Consider the following 18411-nt stretch of genomic DNA (forward strand, 5'->3'; position numbering starts at 1 on the left):
CGGGGACTAAACAGGGACTAAACAGGGACTAAACAGGGACTAAACGGGGACTAAACAGGGACTAAACCAGGACTACAGTGGGACTACTTCGGGACTACAGCGGGACTAAACAGGGACTAAACCAGGACTACAGCGGGACTAAACAGGGACTAAACCAGGACTACAGTGGGACTAAACAGGGACTACAGCGGGACTAAACTAGGTCTAAAGCAGGACTAAAATAGGGGTAAAGCAGGACTACAGCGGGACTAAACCGGGACTACAGCGGGACTAAACCGGGACTACAGCGGGACTAAACTGGGACTACAGCGGGACTAAACCGGGACTAAAGCGGGACTACAGCAGGACTACAGCGGGACTACAGCAGGACTAAACTAGGTCTAAGGCAGGACTAAAACAGGTGTAAAGCAGGACTACAGTAGGACAAAATGAGGAAATGCTCCAGGTTTTGCTTGTGCATTTTTTTTACGATTTGGAGCAATATTTGTATTCACATTTTAACACTACACATCCAAATTATTTGCTTTATTCAGCTCTAGGAAGTAATTTTAGACGCAAAGACTTTATCGCCCTATTTTAGCAATGACGGGGAGTATTGAAATGGCAAGTTAGCAGCACTGTTAGACTGTTAAAAGAAGCTAACAGATAGATAATAATAATAATTTTTTTTTATCTTAAGGCAGTCGTAATACTTTAAATTTTGACAGTTTATCGTTCTGTAAAAGTCTGCCCTCATTTACAAATGGCGTTTTGTTGTTTTGTTAAGCCGTGTGAGGCAAACGCTGCGATTTTGGGCTATAAAAATAAATCAAATTGAAGAAAATATGCACCCTATTCGCTTTTTATCATTGGTTTTAAAATGTGTCTTGCTTGACGTCCTTTTTCTAGAAATCATCCCTGTTTATGGGATGTCCAACTACATCAGCAGCAGAGAGGAGACATACACTAAGCCACAGCCCAAAAAGATCAACGAAAAGAGACTAGAGCGGCAAAACCGACTCAACTCTCCTCCCTCCACTCACTACAAGAACAGCCTGGGCCCGCAGCACAATGGATACAGGTGAACAGCTTTGGATTCAATAATATGAGGAGTACACTGTAGTAATAATCACTTTGTGCATGAAATCATCTGTTATAATACAGTTAAACAGACGCACACACAAGCTCGACGTTGCGGTTTACCTCTTATTATGCTAGTGAACAGCCAATTACTACAGCAGATGTTCATTTGAATCTAATTTTGGAACAATTGGCTCCGTGCACAACAGTAGCCGGCTAGTTTCAATCAGCGGGACAGTCAGCTCGACCATTTCCGTTGTAATGTGATGTCTGTGAGGTTTTGGCTGAGTCAAGCTAAAATCAATAAATGCTTTGTGTGTTGGAGCATGTTTTGAAGCCTAATAAATATTTAAATAACGCTACGCCTAAAAATAATTGGGTCATCCGTACGACAAATTACATTTTTTTCCGATGTTCCTTTAAGTTTAAGTTGGCATTAGTATTGGCACGCAAAGACGAACCTTTGTAAACACAGAACAGACGTTTTCCATCCATTTTCTTCCGCTTATCCGGGGTTGGGTCGCAGGGAAGTAGTGTAAGCAGAGACTCCCAGACTTCCCTCACCCCAGACACGTCCTCCAGCTCTTCCATTGGGACCCCAAGGTGTTCCCAGCCCAGCCGAGAGACATTGTCCCTCCAGCGTGTCCAGCGTGCGGCGGAAACCCATTTTGGCGGTTTCTATCTGCGATCTTGTCCTTTCCGTTATTACCCAAAGCTCATGACCATAGATGAGGGCAGGAACGTAGGTTGACTGTAGTTTTCCCTGAATTTGTAAAGTGTTTAAATGTTTTCATGATGTCCACCTCAGCTCCCTGTCCACTGCCTGATCTGTCAGAATCTCATAGACATTACACTTCGCCAACTGTCCCACTGATCGGAACGAGCCGTCTACCGCTGTGCACGGAGTCAGTTATGAATAAACTTAATTATACGGGTAATTTATCATAATTTAAATGCATTGTACGTGTCTATATTTACATAGAAAGCCAATATGTTCTAAATTTTTGATGCAATATTCCACAAAAATACCACTTTCAGAACAAATTTTAAAACTGATATAACCAAATTTTCGTTTTTGATGCAGCAGCAAGTCCCACGCTCCGTCGCTGGGGTCGGTGGGGTCAGGGGGCGGAGTCAGTCCTGGAGGGAAGAAGCCCGAGCGGCGACTCCGGAGCAGCCCTCGAAACAGTGAACCTGAGACGCACACACCAGGTAGGACGCTCACCTGATTGTACGGCCCTGTAACGTAGCACGAAGGAGACCGGAACCAACATGAACTATTTTATTAGATTTTTTCTCTTCTCATATTGTCTTGAGCTAAAGTTTTACGCCAGATGCCCTTCCCAATCTCGCCATATACACTATAGACTTGGAATGATCTCACTTACTACTTTCAGGCTTTGCTATGCACGAGTATAGAACTTTTTTTTAAAGAGTTTAAAAAGAACAAGGTTAAACAACATGATCATTTGATTAACTGAGATGTAATAGAAGAAAAAAACACATCCAAGTGATGCACAAAATATAAATTGGTTCCAAAAAGTGGGTTTCAAGTTAAAATTCACATCTGAAAAAGTCAAATCTCTTCTTTCCTTCTGTCTTTTCTTGTCTGTACCGTATCATCAAAAGCGTTAGCCCAAGTTTGACTCTTCATTTTGAGCTTTTCCATAATATATCCTCTTTGCAAACAATTTTTTTAACCATGGATCAATATTATACCTCTCCCCACACCGCATATAAGACAATATCATCATTTTTGTTAGCGTTCCTCGTCTCTCTCCAAATTCGGACGCCGCCTGCTGCTCGTGTCATTGTCCTGCGCAAACTCAATGACCCTTTTTTTGCGTTGGAGCGAGGCGTATAAAGCGCACCTTTCTCTACTCTCCCCCTCCCTCCCTCAAAGAAAGTCACTCTGGCCCCAAAAATGAATGGATGAATGGCGCTTCTCTGAGGTAAAAGAGGTAGGGGGGGGGGTGGAGATGGGGGTCCGAGGTGGGAAGGTGCACGGGTTGTCCGGGTAACCGCATAGCTGAAGCCGTCCCTGAACGCTATCGTCTTACGGCGGGCTACAATAAAGGCCTTGTTGGTGAAGGGTAGCCTGATGGGGGTGGACGGAGGGGGGACATACGGGGAGGTGGGACGTGGGAGGTGGGACGTGGGACAGGGGGAGGGTGCATACCTGTAGAGTCCTGCCGTAGCTGAAGGGAGCCTTTCAGACACTCTCCATGGGTTTATCAAAGACACGTATGCAAACAAAGGCAGGCATGTGGGGGATCAGCCTAATCTAATGGGGGAAAGTACCGTCTGATTTACTGAACATTTTTGTAATAACTTCTACTTATTTTGTACCATTTATATGTGGACAATACATGGAACTATTAATAACTCGTGTGAATTTAGTTTTATGTATATGGAAACCATACTTTTTTTTTTTTTTTATAAGCGACAAAAAGAGCTAATTTAAAACAATAAAAATACAGCAAACTTATTTAATTTAATGTCCTAGGGGTGTTTTTGGATAAAATGTTGGTTATTTTACACTCTTTTCACATTTATTTATACTTAAACCTCCCCTAAAAAAAACATATTTCTGCACATTTTTATTTAATTGCCAACATATCTGATTATTACTCAAAAAAAATAATGCCATAATATTAATTTTCAATATTGTCCAGCTGGATCTGATATGTCTTTTTCAGCTTTTTTATCAAGACTAATGTGGTAATATTGTTCATTTTGAGATGGATTTATGTTATTACAAAACACTATCATAACTTATACAAAACAAGCTGTTCAAACTTCTGCAGCGCTCACAGATCCACCATGTAAAGGGCTTTATATCAATATTTACTTAACCTGTTATCAAGCCTCCAGACTTTCTGTATCACTAAATAAATAATTTTGCAAATATTGTTCGAGTCAATGGCCAAGTTACTAGAATTCTAGGAACAGCACATCAGCAGTTTGCACAGTGAAATCAGGCCTCGGAAACGTGGACTATTTGGTATGTTCGTTATGTAAGTTTGTAGTCCCTGTATTATAGTGGGCTCATGTTATTAAATTAACTGTATATCACCCACAAGGTTTGGATTTGGTTTAGGTTTAGTCCTGGTTTAGTCCAGGTTTGGTCCTAGTTTGGTCTTGGTTTGGTCCTACTTTGGTCTTGGTTTGGTCCTGGTTTGGTCCTAGTTTGGTCCTAGTTTGCTGCTAGTTTAGTCCTGGTTTGGTCCTAGTTTGGTCTAGGTTTGGTCCTAGTTTGGTCCTGGTTTGGTCCTATTTTGGTCTTGGTTTGGGTCCTACTTTGGTCTTGGTTTGGTCCTGGTTTAGTCCTGATTTAGTCCTAGTTTGCTGCTGGTTTAGTCCTAGTTTGGTCTAGGTTTGGTCCTAGTTTGGGCTTGGTTTGGTCCTGGTTTGGTCCTGGTTTAGTCCTGATTTAGTCTTAGTTTACTGCTGGTTAAGTCCTGGTTTGGTCCTAGTTTGGTCCTAGTTTGGTCCTGGTTTGGTCCTGGTTTGGTCCTGGTTTAGTCCTAATTTGGTCCTGGTTTAGTCCTGATTTAGTCCTAGTTTGGTGCTAGTTAAGTCCTGGTGTGGTCTTGGTTTGGTCCCGGTTTGGTCCTGGTTTAGTCCTGCTTTAGTCCTCGTATAGACTTGGTAAATCTGAATTAATTGTGACAATTGAGAACAACTTCAAAGGTAAAATTAAACTACAGGCTTTTACATAGTATTTTAACCCAGGTGCTCTTCCAGACTTTACAATCAATTTACTCATGCTTGGACCTGACCAACCCTAGAATACACAACATAACTTTTTTCCAATACCATGTTAAAAGTCAGATCTGCGGAGAGGCGACCGTGCACACAGTCAAAATGGAAGTGTATCATGGTACTTTGAACGTATATAATTCAATAAAAGCAAGATGATTAAGTGAAACATCCCCAACAAATCAATGAAAAATCAACATCTCCATGGACACGAGCTGGTAATAGACCTTCCAACACAAAAGTTCCATAGTGTAGCCTTAAAACCATATCTGATTAGCAATGCACACTTTCCAATAGCGACTTTATTCCATCCAGAGCTGCAGATTTGGTTTGACAGACAGGCACATGTCTTGAGCGGTCTATTAGGGTCTCAGTACTGGGCTGGAGATCGGGCCAAATTCAGCACAACGTCCCACTCGAGACAAAACCTACCCCCAAAAAAACAGCGAACGACTTTTGGCTTCCCGTGAAATAACCCATAGTCGAGGGTCTAGGGAACTGGCAGGAGTCACGCGGCGAAAGAATGTTAAAGTTTGGTGGACAGATGAGAGGAGAGAGGTGGATGGATGGTTTATTTTGGGGGGGAAAAAATAGTTGGAAGTGTAAGTCCAGCGACAGGCGGAGGGGAGATGGAAAGATGGAGAGGCAGAGTGAGAGCAGAGAACAAACATACTAGCGTCGCTGCTTGGCCCGGTGCATCTGAATACGGTCCAAGCTAGCATACCTCACAACCGCCTACGCTTTGCCCTTGTTGCCCTTTCTTCTAACCCCCATTTACAAGCATTACATCGCATAAAAATAACCAATAAAACTAGGGATAAGCAACATGACCCCAAAATTACAATTGATCGATGGTGAATTTTGATTTTATACGCAAATACAATGATTTTTTATTTGTATTTCTTGAACATAAACAACACAAACTTTTAATAATTGCAATTTCGCATAAAAAAGTCAGATTTTATGTAAAAAAAAAAAACATATTCCAGTTTCCTCATCCAGTGTCTGAACTCCAAATGATCCAAATGTTTTTACTGACAGATGATTGGCTCTAAACCTCTCGATTAAAAAGAAAAGCCAAGCTGATCTTCGATAAAGAATCTAGATCTGTCTTGATTAAAGTTTGATGAATTGTATTTTCTGATTTGTATTATACATTGGCTGATGCAAATTATGAGACATCCAGGAAGTTAAACTAAAGCAACTGCGCTAAGTAAGTCCAGTTGCTTTAGTTTTAACTTAATATATAGATAAAGGCTGGCAGTTAACGTAGTTTTAAATGTAAATATTCAATGTCATGACTGTAGAAATATGGTCTAACATTTGGATAAATAGTCCAAGAAGCTCAACTCTATTCCTATATTTCAGGTTCAATTGACAAACTTGTTCGTGTTTTGTTTTTGTTTTGCTGTAAGGGTAAGTAAATTGGCAGACTTGGCAAATACATTGTCCATTGGCAAAGAAGAGGCCAGCTCTCCAAGACTCTATCCCCCAGATGTGCTCTACTTCTGGGCTGTCCCCTTGGCTTCCTCCCTGATCCTGGCTCTGGACCATGACCACTGCAGAGCCAGTCGTTGCAAGATTTTAGCATTAGCAGATGGGGAGCAGAGTTTCTCAAAACAGAGGTGCTCAAAATGTGGGAGGGGTACAGCTGATGGTCCAAAAAGCTACTCAGGCTATGAACTGGTTTGGTCAAGGTTTGGTCCTGGTTTAATCCTGGTTTAGTCTTGGTTTAGTCTTGGTTTGGTTCTGGTTTGATCTTAGTTTGGCCCTGGCTTGGTCCTAGTTTGGTCTTAGTTTGGTCCTAGTTTGGTCCTGGTTTAATCTTAGTTTGGTCCTGGCTTGGTCCTGGTTTGGTCCTAGTTTGGTCCTGGTTTGTTCCTGGTTTGGTCTTAGTTTGGTCCTGGTTTGTTCCTGGTTTGGTCTTAGTTTGGTCCTGGTTTGGTCCTGGTTTGGTCTTAGTTTGGTCTTGGCTTGGTCCTGGATTGGTCTTAGTTTGGTCCTGGTTTGGTCTTAGTTTGGTCTTGATTTGGTCCTGGTTTAGTCCTGATTTGGTCCTGATTTAGTCCTGGTTTGGTCTGGTTTGGTCCTGGTTTGGTCCTAGTTTGGTCCTGGTTTGGTCCTGGTTTGGTCCTAGTTTGGTCCTGGTTTAGGTCCTGTTTTGGTCTTGGTTTAATGTTGGTTTGGTCCTGGTTTAATCCTGGTTTAGTCCTGGTTTAATCCTGGTTTGGTCCTGGTTTGGTCCTTGTTTGGTCCTGGTTTGGTCTTGATTTAGTCCTGGTTTAGTCCTGGTGTAGACTTGGTTTAGTCTTGTTCACTTTGTCTCACTTTGACCATGCTCTAGTCTCATCCAATTTTAGTCCCAGTTTTTGGTATTGTGCATGTCCAAGTGTAAACTGCAAGTTTTTTTGTAAAAATGGGTAATTGTTGAGGTCTAGTTCTTCTTTATGTGGTTTCTCGTTCATTCAAATCCAGGAGATTCTAGGCTAGATCCTGTTTTTCTTCTGATGTGGGCACCAATTTATTAACTACACCTCAGTTATCCTTAAAAACCTTATACAAAGATCCAAAGACAGACAAACAGTTTATTAAGACTTTATTCTCAGATTTAGAAACTAGGGGTTTGACTTTATGGTCTTAATTAAGTCGTCCTTCTTCATGTTATTTGTCATTTTTAAGGCTTGACTTGCATAATCTCTAAAAAATCATGTACTTTAATATTTTCTTTGAGGTGGTACTCGCAAACGTCACCCTCCTAGTTTTTCGTTTTTGCCAGTTGTTGTGAAACCAAATGCAGGTGATGAGTACAGTATCTTCTGTGTCAAATGTTCACGGGGTCATAGTACAATGCGCTGGTTCAGGATTCAGTAATTGTATTAGGTTAGGTATTAAATAAAGGAAAAATAGAAATTATGTGATTTATTATTCCTGGGGCCAGGGAGGGATTCCTTTAAGCCGTTGCCTCGCTGAAAAAGCAGCTAAAACAAGTGAACACGTGTCAGATATTTTAAGTCTTGGCTCAGTCATTCCAAAGCAAAGAAAACCATGCAGTTCATTGATGCCAAGTTCAATACTGAAGCGATTTTAAATACAGAAAACTATTTGGGAATTTGATCTCTAGTTTTAGCTCGATGTTCGTTACAGCAGAGTTCATATGGAGCGATGTTTTACTGGCAAATCCATAGAAACGTTTAGTACGTCTCAATCCTGTCTGCTCCTCGCTTCTGGGTCGTTCATCATTTGGATTTCGTGTGTCTAGTTTAAAGAGTAACTCAATGTGTAAGTCTTTTTTAGCATGTTAGCTTTGGAAATTAAGATAGCAGGCAAATTAATGATGTATTTAAGTGATTTAGGCTCTTTAAGTATGATTAAGGTAACATTTGATAGTAAAAAATTAATGCTATGCTAACGTGGAGTTGAACTTGAGTGGTGTAATTCAAAAGTTGGCCAAATATTTGTACGCAGAAGCAGGAGTAGGTCAAGGTTAATTTATTTAGCACAGTTGCAAACAGGCAGGACTGCGCCAAAGTACAGAACATTTTAGGTAAAAACAGAATATGAATAAAAACTGGAACAAGGTACGATAAATTAGTAGTACTACAATTTTAGAGTGTATAAAGAAGTGGATTAAGTGAGTAGCTTCAGTCAAATTAAGCTAAAAGCGGCTAGCAGTTATAGCGGCTAATTTGGAGCCAAATACCTACTGCGATTATCGTAGAGACCAAAGAGCCAATCTAGAGTGAGGCCGTTGAAGGTATCGCCTCTTCCCACCCGTACTGCTATTTTAGCTCGGAGTGGCAACTTAGCAACGTTGTCAATCAAACCTGTTGCTAACGCTAACAAGAGCAAACTCTGAGAAAGAAGGTGCCTGATTTGTCTGTTATTAATGTTCATATTTTGATTGACGGACACGGTAGCAAAATAAAAATCAGGTTGGATCATGTAGAGCGGCTTAATACGAACATTTTACGACCAAAATGATGAGTCTGGGGCCACAGTTTTTTCAATAGAAAGTGAATTGGAGCCAGAAAAGCGCGCCCATGATCACAAACAGGCAGGACTGCCCCGAAGTACAGAACATTATAGATAAAAACAGAATATGAATAAAACACTGGAACAAGCTATGATAAATTAGTAGTACTGCACTTCAGAGTGTATAAAAAAGTGGATTAAGTGAGTGTGATGTCGCCTACAGTGTCCGGCTTCAGTCAAATTAAGCTAATCACGGCTAGCAGTTATAGCGGCTAATTTGGAGGCAATTTCCATATTAGGAGTTCCGACTGCGATTATCGTAGAGACCAAACAGCCAATCTAGAGCGAGGTCGTTGAAGGTATTGCCTCTTCCCCTCCGCACCGCTAGTTTAGCACGGAGCGGGCACTTAACAACTCTGTCAATGAAACCTATTGCTAACGCTAGCGGGAGCAAACTCTTATTTTGATTTACAGACACAGGTAGTGAAATAAAAATCACGTAGGATCATGTGGAGTGGGTTAATACAAACATTTTAAGACCAAAATGACGAGTCTGGGGCAACAGCGTTTCAATAGAAAGTGAATTGGAGCCAGAAAAGCGCGGTCATGATCAGTTTCTATCTGCAACGCGGTGGCTAACAGGTTAGCTATGTCCATTTATATATGCAGTCTATTGTCGTAGGCCAAGGTTTATTTATATAGTACATTTAGAAACAGTCAGTACTGCACCAAAGTATATAAAAACAATATATGAGTAAATCTAATTAATGGTTTATTTGATTATTCTAATTATGGTATTTTTTCTGGCTGTGTGTTTAAAAAAAAAAAAAACGCTTATCTTCGGTGATGTCATCTTTACATTTAGCGTCTCACGGCTCAGCGCTAACGCCGTAATCTACCCCTTCTTCTGCAGTTCAGTAACGGGTCAAAAATGTGTGAACCCGCTCACTCGGCGCTCCTGTCCCCGTCCCATTGGTCTGTTTGGATGTGGGTTGCCATGGCGATAATCTCAGCCACCCCGCAGACTCCAGCCACCTTCCCACAATCCCAAATAGGGTCATGTTTGCACGGGGCAAAGATGGAGCAGCGCAGTGTAGCGGAAGGGACAAGTCAGACGAGGGGATGTGAGAACGCAGTGGAGAGGAAGATGGTGAAGCAGTTGTAGTAGTTGTAGTACCCGGAGATGTAGTTTTACTGTTGGCGGAAGCAGTAGAAGTAATGATAAGAGTTGCAGTAGATATAGGAGTAGTAGTAGTAGTTCCAGAAGTAATCATTGTGTTATGGTAGTTGAGGACGATGATTTCAGTAGGAGTGGTAATTATTGAGTAGTAGTAGTCGTAGTAGTCGTAGTCGTAGTAGTCGTAGTCGCAGTAGTCGTAGTCGCCATAGTTGTAGTAATCGTAGTTGTCATAGTAGTCGTATTCGAAGTCATAGTTGTCGTAGTTGTCGTAGTGATTGCTGTAGTTGTAATTGTAGTGGTATTTGTAGTAGTCGTAGTCGTAGTCAACAGATAATCATTAAAGTAGTAGTAGACAGTGTAGTAGTATGGGTGAAAGAAGTCATAGTAGTTGTAGTAGTTGAAGTAGTTGTAGTATTTGTAGTAATTGTCGTTGTTGTAGTCGTAGTCAATAGATAGTCATTGAAGTAGTAGTATGGCTGACAGAAGTCATAGTAGTTGTAGTAGTCGTAGTAGTCATAGTAATCGTCGTCGTAGTTGTAGTCGATAGATATTCATTGAAGTAGCAGTAGAAAATTGTACTATTATGGATGCCAGAAGTCGTAGTAGTCCTAGTCGTAGCTGTAGTCAATAGATAATCATTAAAGTAGTAAGTAGACAGTGTAGTACTACGGGTGACAGTAGCTCAGTTGGTAGAGTGTTTGTCCTTTGAGTCAAAGTTGCCTGTTTGAATCCTGGTCTCAACACAAAACATCATTAGTTGATCGGTCAGATCCACTGACCCTATTTGAGTGTCTGTGTACACTGGTGTATGAAAGTGCGTATGAATGGGTGAGTGGTTCCTCTTCCTGCTGACCACAGTACTGCTGACCACAGTACTGCTGACCACAGTATTGCTGACCACAGTACTACTGGTTATGTAACTTCACTCACTCTCCATCAGCTCTAAACTGAGTTAGCGCCAAATTAATGAAATAATTACACGTTGTCGACATGTGACCGTGTCATTTCTCGTGTACGGGTCACAGGACGGAGAGTGTGGGAAGTATTTTTAAACTTGATGCTGCTATTTTAAACTTGAACTGTGCTGTAGTTTTGGTGGTGGAGGTGGTGGAGGAGGTGGTGGAGAGTCATAACCTGATTTTACCGCTGTGGAAACTGACCTGACCTGACTCAGGTTTAATGTAATGACACAGTTTTCGGGCAGAGCTGAGATGTTCCACTGATGAACTTTAAATTAACCAGTGATTCACTGATACTTTTACTCTTAATGTTTAGTAATGTAGTGTTTGTAACAATGGGTATGACTGGAGAGAAAAGTTTACTGTAGTAGTAGTTGTAGTAGTAGTAGTAGTAGTAGTGGTAGTGGTAGTAGTAGCAGTAGCAACGGCAGCATTTGTTGTAGTAGTTGTAGCAGCATTTGTTCTTGTTGTACTAGTAGTAGTAGCAGCAGCAGCATTTGTTGTAGTAGTAGTAGTAGTAGTAGTAGTAGTAGTAGTAGTAGTAGTAGTAGTAGTAGTAGTAGTAGTAGTAGTAGTAGTAGTAGTAGTAGTAGTAGTAGTAGTAGTAGTATTAATTGGTTTTACTGTAATAGTCTTTTGAAAGGGCAGATGAGTTGCACTAATAGTAATATTTAGTGGGGTAGTAGAGTAGAAAAAAGTAACTGTTGCCGTAGTAGTAGTAGTAGTAGTAGTAGTATTAATTGGTTTTACTGTAATAGTCTTTTGAAAGGGCAGATGAGTTGCACTAATAGTAATATTTAGTGGGGTAGTAGAGTAGAAAAAAGTAACTGTTGCCGTAGTAGTAGTAGTAGTAGTAGTAGTAGTAGTAGTAGTAGTAGTAGTAGTAGTAGTAGTAGTAGTAGTAGTAGTAGTAGTAGTAGTAGTAGTAGTAGTAGTAGTAGTAGTAGTAGTAGTAGTAGTAGTAGTAGTAGTAGTAGTAGTAAATAGGCCAGTGACAGAGATAGTAGTAGGTAAACTGTAGTAGTAGTATTAAAAGGCACAATATTGTTAATTCTGTTCATATTTCCAAACTGTCTGGAGTACACATTGTGAGTATATATCATGAGTACACATTGTGAGTATATATCATGAGTACACATTGTGAGTATATATCATGAGTACACATTTTGAGTACATACTGTGAGTACACATTGTGAGTACACATTGTGAGTACATACTGTGAGTATATACTGTGAGTACACATTGTGAGTACACATTGTGAGTACACATTGTGAGTACACATTGTGAGTACACATTGTGAGTACACATTGTGAGTACATATTACTTTGACCAGTGGCCTCTCCTCTGCACATCTGCCTGTCCCGTGTGAACCAGCCCTCGCTCCTGTCTGCCAGTCTAGAGTTACACTCCTGAGACTTTTTGGGATGAGCGGGGTTGAATGGGGTCAGGGTTCTGCAAATCTCATATCCCATAATCCCTCAGTGCTTGTCCTGGATCACCACTGCACACTGCATGTACACACTGCATGTACACACTGCATGTACACACTCGCATAAACACACACACATACATTATTGGGCCAGTTTATTTGCAGTTTGCTTGAGGTTAAACAGTTGGTTAGATCATTTCTGCTTCCATATCCTCAGCTCACCTCTATACAGACCTCATTTACGGGGTTGTGCCATACACTTACAATGCACTTCTGTTTTCTGCTGAATTTTATTTTGCAACATGGGAAAAACGTCACGATTCGAAACGACCAGCTGAATACTTTCACTTCTATGCACTGGCTATTGTGGAGTTGTAGTTGGCGTCATATCACTATTGGTTTTGTTTTTTTGGATGTTTTTTTCATCTTTAAGTTGGTTTAAACAGCCTTAGGAACGGAAATGTGGTACTTTCAAATACCAAACACCATTTCTGGCTGGATTAAACGCTAATTAAAAGTTCGCTGTGTACAGTTTTACCTTCTTTTCTCTACGGAGTTGTTGTTTTTTGCCTGAAATGTTCCAGTAAAATGGCAGACAACTTGGGAATTTCCGTGGAGACAGCTGGTGACTCCAACTAACCAAATGTTTTGTTTATGCCATATGGTGGAACGATGTCGGCAAAGAATGAGACAAGCAGGTGGTGGACCCCCTACTGGAAAAACTGCATAGTCTACCTTTAAAGAACTATACAAATACAGTGGTCCCTCGTTTATCGCGAGGGTTACGGTCTAAAAATAACCCCTAATAGGCTAAATCTGCGAAATATCAGCTTATTCTACATGTTTTTTGTTGTAAAACCCCTCACCACACACTTTATACACTTCTCTCACACAGGATTTAACATTTTCTCACATTTTTCTCTTGTTTAATTGCTTAGTAGTGACTCTCATGTATTTTACAGTTTCTCTGTCCCTGCGTCTACGTCCTCGTGTTAGTCGTGTATTTCTATTGAAGAGAAAATAACTTCCGCTTGACTCCGATGTCATAAGAGAGTTACAAAATTTTAATTCACAACTTTGCAAAATCCTTTTTTACAGAAGTGATCAAACCAAGTCATTCTCAAAAATAAACAATACTACGGTAAGAAAATCATTTGTCTCCGTCTTTATGCGCCGCCTCAACTCAGCGCGTTTTCCAGGCGTGTGCTCTTTTCCTCGTCCGTGCTGTCGCTCTTAAAGTGACGGTAACATTTACGTGAAACTTAAATAATAACAGTTCTAAGATATTTTAACGTGAGCATTACCGCAATAAAATAAATGTAGCTTATGTTTATAAATCAAATACTAAAACTTAAAACAGCCTATGAATTAAACTTGGCTCCCACACAGACGCAGCACAGAGGAGATTGATTGACGGTGGTCTGCAGTGCCTTGGCTCATAAAACTGCTCTGGAAAAATCCGCGAAACAGCAAAACCACGATATAGCGAGGGACAACTGTATGGAAGATCCAATATTTAGATTTTGTCAGAGCGTTTTAACATTTTAGTCAATATTTCATTTCAAATTTCCCAATTTAAAACCTACATTTCACTTTTGTACACTTTTAAATCTTCAGTAGCTCCTAAAATTCTTAAGTTATACTCACCAAATTTTAGCAGTAGATAAACTGAACCTTCTGAGATTTTTGGCGATATATACGGTTATAATTGTTCAGTTACACTTGAACTTATCACGACTTAAACTAGAGGAAGTAAAAATGACATAATTTTGAATCAGTTTCACCCTGAATCGCCTGATCCAACACACTTTTCATAACATTTTCAGCATTTCCGGCTTATGTTTCTTATTTGATCCTCGATATTCCGTTTTAAGTCGTTTATTGTCTGAGGTTTAGTCACAAACACCTTTTCTTTAAGATCGTCCCACAGGAAGAAATCAGGACTAGTCAGGTCTGTGGAGATCACATACTGCCCCCTGTCTTTGAAAAACACTTATTATTCCTTTAATGGCGTTTACGCTCGGGGCATCTCTGGTATTAAACCCAGTATTTGACCCATGTGACTCAAAGTCCCACTGTACAATGAGGGTTCGTTCCTCGGTGCTGAATTTGCTCAGATTAATGTCAGAAGAGTTGTTCTAAATGCTCTGAAAAAATAAAATAAAAATATTTCGAAACAAAAGAGATGATTATGAATTTTTTGTGCTTAGAAATAACTTCCCAATTCCCACACGCTGCCATATTAAAACACTCATTTATCCTTGTATTTACTGCGCAGGACTCTTGACTTTGTTTTGACTTTGGAGTAGTTTTGGCCTGATTTCCTCGCCTTTCTTCTTCTTCTCTCTCTCTGCTCCAGTCTCTCCGTCCACCCCATGCCTCTCTAATCCCCTTTTATAAACCATCGCTCTCCTGACCATGAGAACCAAACCTTCACCACGGCAACCGGCGTTCGGGGCATGTTCCAGTGACTTGTGCCCGTGTCTGCGTGTGTGCAGTGTGTGTGCAGCCAGCTGTTGAGCAGATGGAATGATCAGTATGCAGAGGATGATAATAGTGTGGAATTTGAGGTCCTCTTTTTTTTTTTTTTTTTTTTACGGTCTGGTTTTCTCTTGCTCCTCTATCACCCCCTCTGCTCCTCCTGTCCCGTTTGTGGATATCTCAAATCCTTCACTTCCAGCTAAGTGTCTGGGCCTCTCTCGTCTTTGTTCTTAGTGATTAGAGGGTTGCTAAAGATGGATATCTGCTCTGGGGAAGGTATTTGAGGGAAACAAACGTAAACACAAACGCTGATATGGTTTGTAGTAATGGGAAAATGAGGTACTTTTACTTCAACAAAAATACACAATATCTGGCTTTTGAACTTTGAAAATTTGCTTGCGCTTACTGTACATGCACTAACGTTTTAGGACAAATTCTAAACGAAGGTATATGAGGAAATATGCAGTAGTTGTTCGTGATAACTATTTCAGAATGTTGTCATAGCAGTTAACAATTTGAAACAAAATATTACATCGTTCAGTTGGTAAAAAGTCCTCAAAATGTTGCGCATAACAGGAAGTAATAGTTGCAGTAATGGTTATTGCAACTTAACTAATTACACACATATACTCACGCACACTCAGTAGTTGCAGTAGTGCTAGTAGACGTACTAAGTATTCATTAAACTTACTTGATATGAACAGTAAATTTGATGTTGTAGTAGTAGTAACTATAGTAAGCTGTAGTTTTGTGGTAGTAGCAACTCTGTAAATAAAGTGCTATAGAAGTAAAGTTATCATTATGATATCATTATTATTATCATTTAGTAGTAGTAGCAACATTTGTAGTAGTAGTAGTTGTAGTTGTAGTAGTTGTAGTAGTAGTAGTAGTAGTAGTAGCAAGATTTGCAGTAGTAGTAGTAGTAGTAGTAGCAGCAACATTTGTACTAGTAGTAGTAGTAGTAGTAGTAGTAGTAGCAGCAACATTTGGAGAAGTAGGAGTAGTAGTAGTAGCAAGATTTGGAGTAGTAGTAGCAAGATTTGGAGTAGTAGTAGTAGTACTAGCAGTAGCAGCAACATTTGTAGTAGTAGTAGAAGCATTTGTTGCAGTAGTAGTAGTAGAAGCATTTGTTGCAGTAGTAGTAGTAGTAGTAGTAGTAGTAGTAGTAGTAGCAGTAGCAGTACCACTTATTGTCATAGTAGTAACAGCAACAACAGTAGCCGCAGTAGTACTGTAACTAGGTACAGTACTTGCCTGTTTGTGAACTGTAGCAGTAAAAAAGGAGTAGTACCTGTAGTTTTACTTAAGTACAGACCTTGGTTACTCCCCCTTCCCGTGTGTGGAGCGGGGGGGAGCGGGTGAAGCGGGTGTGTGGAGCGGGGGTTGTGTGCAGAGCGGCCGTTGCCACATTTTTCACATTTTTGCTCCTGGCCTTAAAGCTCTTTTTTTTCTGTCCCGGAGCAGACGGGCCGCGTCTCCCCACCGCACAGCGTCACGCGCCAAGAATGCACCCTCCACTGTCAAAGAACCAGATTTAAACGGCAAAGATGGCATTCATTTTACAAACATCCAAGTGTGCGTCAGTATTAGGTCTGGTCAGGCTTAATAAGAACAGACGCTGTGGTGAGGAGCTGTTAAAAGTCGGGCTAAAACGAGTGGAAAATCAAAGTACTGCAACTAGTGTGGTACAAAGTCATTTTAAATAGAAGCCTCACTTGATGCGTTCAAAGACTTTATGTAAAAATAACATCCAAAAGCAACCTGTTTAATTTTAGATATTGACAAAATAAAATACGTTTTAGATACTTTTTAGGTTTTATTTAGCAGATTTGAGCAGGTTTTCATGCTTTTATTATTACTCAAACGCATAGAATACCTGACCTGACATTGAACACTCAGTCTGACGTTGAATACCCAGTTTGACAATGAATACCTAGTTTGACATTGAATACCTAGTCTGGCTTTGAATACCCAGTCTGGCGTTGAATACTCTGTCTGACATTGAACACCTAGTCTGACATTGAACACCTAGTCTGACCGTGAATACCTAGTCTGACCGTGAATACCTAGTCTGACCGTGAATACCTAGTCTGACCGTGAATACCTAGTCTGACATTGAACACCTAGTCTGACATTGAACACCTAGTCTGACAGTGAATACAGTCTAACATTGAATACCTATATTGAATACCTAGTCTGACATTGCACTAGTAATGCATTTCTCCATTGTCTAGTGAATCAATGGGATGTTGATGAATTAGCTTCTCGACAGGAGGCTAAATTTAACTGATCACTCTTTCAAACAGTTAAACCTGAAATTACCATTTACCAAGGAATCACTTTAGCTGAGGTTGTTATCTTGCATATTTACTATTATCCCTATTAGAACTTTAAGCTAAAGGCTATTTTTTTTGCATAAGGAAGATAAACGCTGCAAATTTAGATAACAATAATTCACTTTTGTTCGCTATGGCTACTGTGGAAGAAAGGAGGCCCTAAAGCCACATTCAAGGACTTTAAAATGCAGGACTAATCTCGTCACAATACTCAAAAAGCAGAAAATCTATTAGTGTAAAGTGTAAACAGCTGGAAGCAAATTTAACCTCAAAACAGAACCACAAAGCTGTTTGTCAGTTCCATTATTCTTAAACTTATTTTATTGAGTCACCTGAAATAATCCCTGAAAGTTTGCCAAGAAACTTATAATTGACTTGTTCTATAACTACTGCTGTTATTGTAGTACTTCAATTATTGTTATAAAAATACCAGTACTATAGAGTTAGAGTATTAAAGTTACTGAAAAAATTGTGAATGTTTCTGCTTTACAACTGGAATAAAAATAAACATAAAGTGATTTAGTGATAATGTATTAAGTTATATTTAAGGTATAAGGTTATCTAGATTACTTTCTCTTTATAAAGCTATTGGTAGGAAAATACTCAGGTAAAAGTAAAAGTATCTCATGAACAAGTCTACTTAAGTAAAAGTATTTAAAAATATGCTTAAAGAGTAAAAAGTAAAAGTATTTTGTGCAGATTTTGAAGTCTTTTAAAGCTTTAAATGTAGTGATTTTGTTCGAGATACTTGTGGAAAAAGATACTTAAGTAGAAGTATCACATGAAAAATCTGACCTAAGTAAATGTATTAAAATACCTGTTTGAAAATGTACTTAGAGTAAAAGGTTAAAGTATTTTGCGCATATTTTGAGGTCTTGTAAGGCTTCAAATGTAGTGATTTTGCTACAGATACTGAAGCAAAAAAAAAAACTTAAGTAGAAGTATCACATGAGAAAAAACAATCTAAGTAAAAGTATTAAAGTACCTGTTTAAACATGTGCTTAAAGAGTAAAAAGTAAAAGTATTTTGCCCAGATTTTGAGGTCTTATAAGGATTCGAATGTAGTGATTTTGATAATGATAAATTGTACGGAGTTTTGTTCAATAGAAACAATTAAATGAATAATTTTCCCAGCTGTTTTTATTTATTTATTTATTTATTATAGTTAAAAATAAACCCTCAAACTTTCCAGACAATAATGAAAAATACAAGTAAAAGTGGAGTAGAAAGTAC

General features: G+C 39.6%; 1 protein-coding gene across 2 annotated transcripts in view; it reads left to right on the forward strand.

Annotated features, from left to right (window-relative positions):
• The window catches only part of fndc3ba (fibronectin type III domain containing 3Ba), a 193678-nt gene that overhangs the window by 97623 nt on the left and 77644 nt on the right, over positions 1 to 18411 (forward strand). Inside the window, exons 6-7 of one of the 2 annotated variants that reach the window (XM_033988140.2) lie at positions 889 to 1060; positions 2144 to 2271. In XM_033988140.2, the coding sequence (XP_033844031.1) occupies positions 889 to 1060; positions 2144 to 2271 (300 nt within the window). The remainder of the gene's footprint in view (positions 1 to 888; positions 1061 to 2143; positions 2272 to 18411) is intronic. The other variant, XM_033988141.2, reaches the window with a different exon arrangement.

The sequence above is a fragment of the Periophthalmus magnuspinnatus genome, chromosome 22, assembly GCF_009829125.3.
Source record: "Periophthalmus magnuspinnatus isolate fPerMag1 chromosome 22, fPerMag1.2.pri, whole genome shotgun sequence".
NCBI classification, from domain to species: Eukaryota; Metazoa; Chordata; class Actinopteri; order Gobiiformes; family Gobiidae; genus Periophthalmus; species Periophthalmus magnuspinnatus.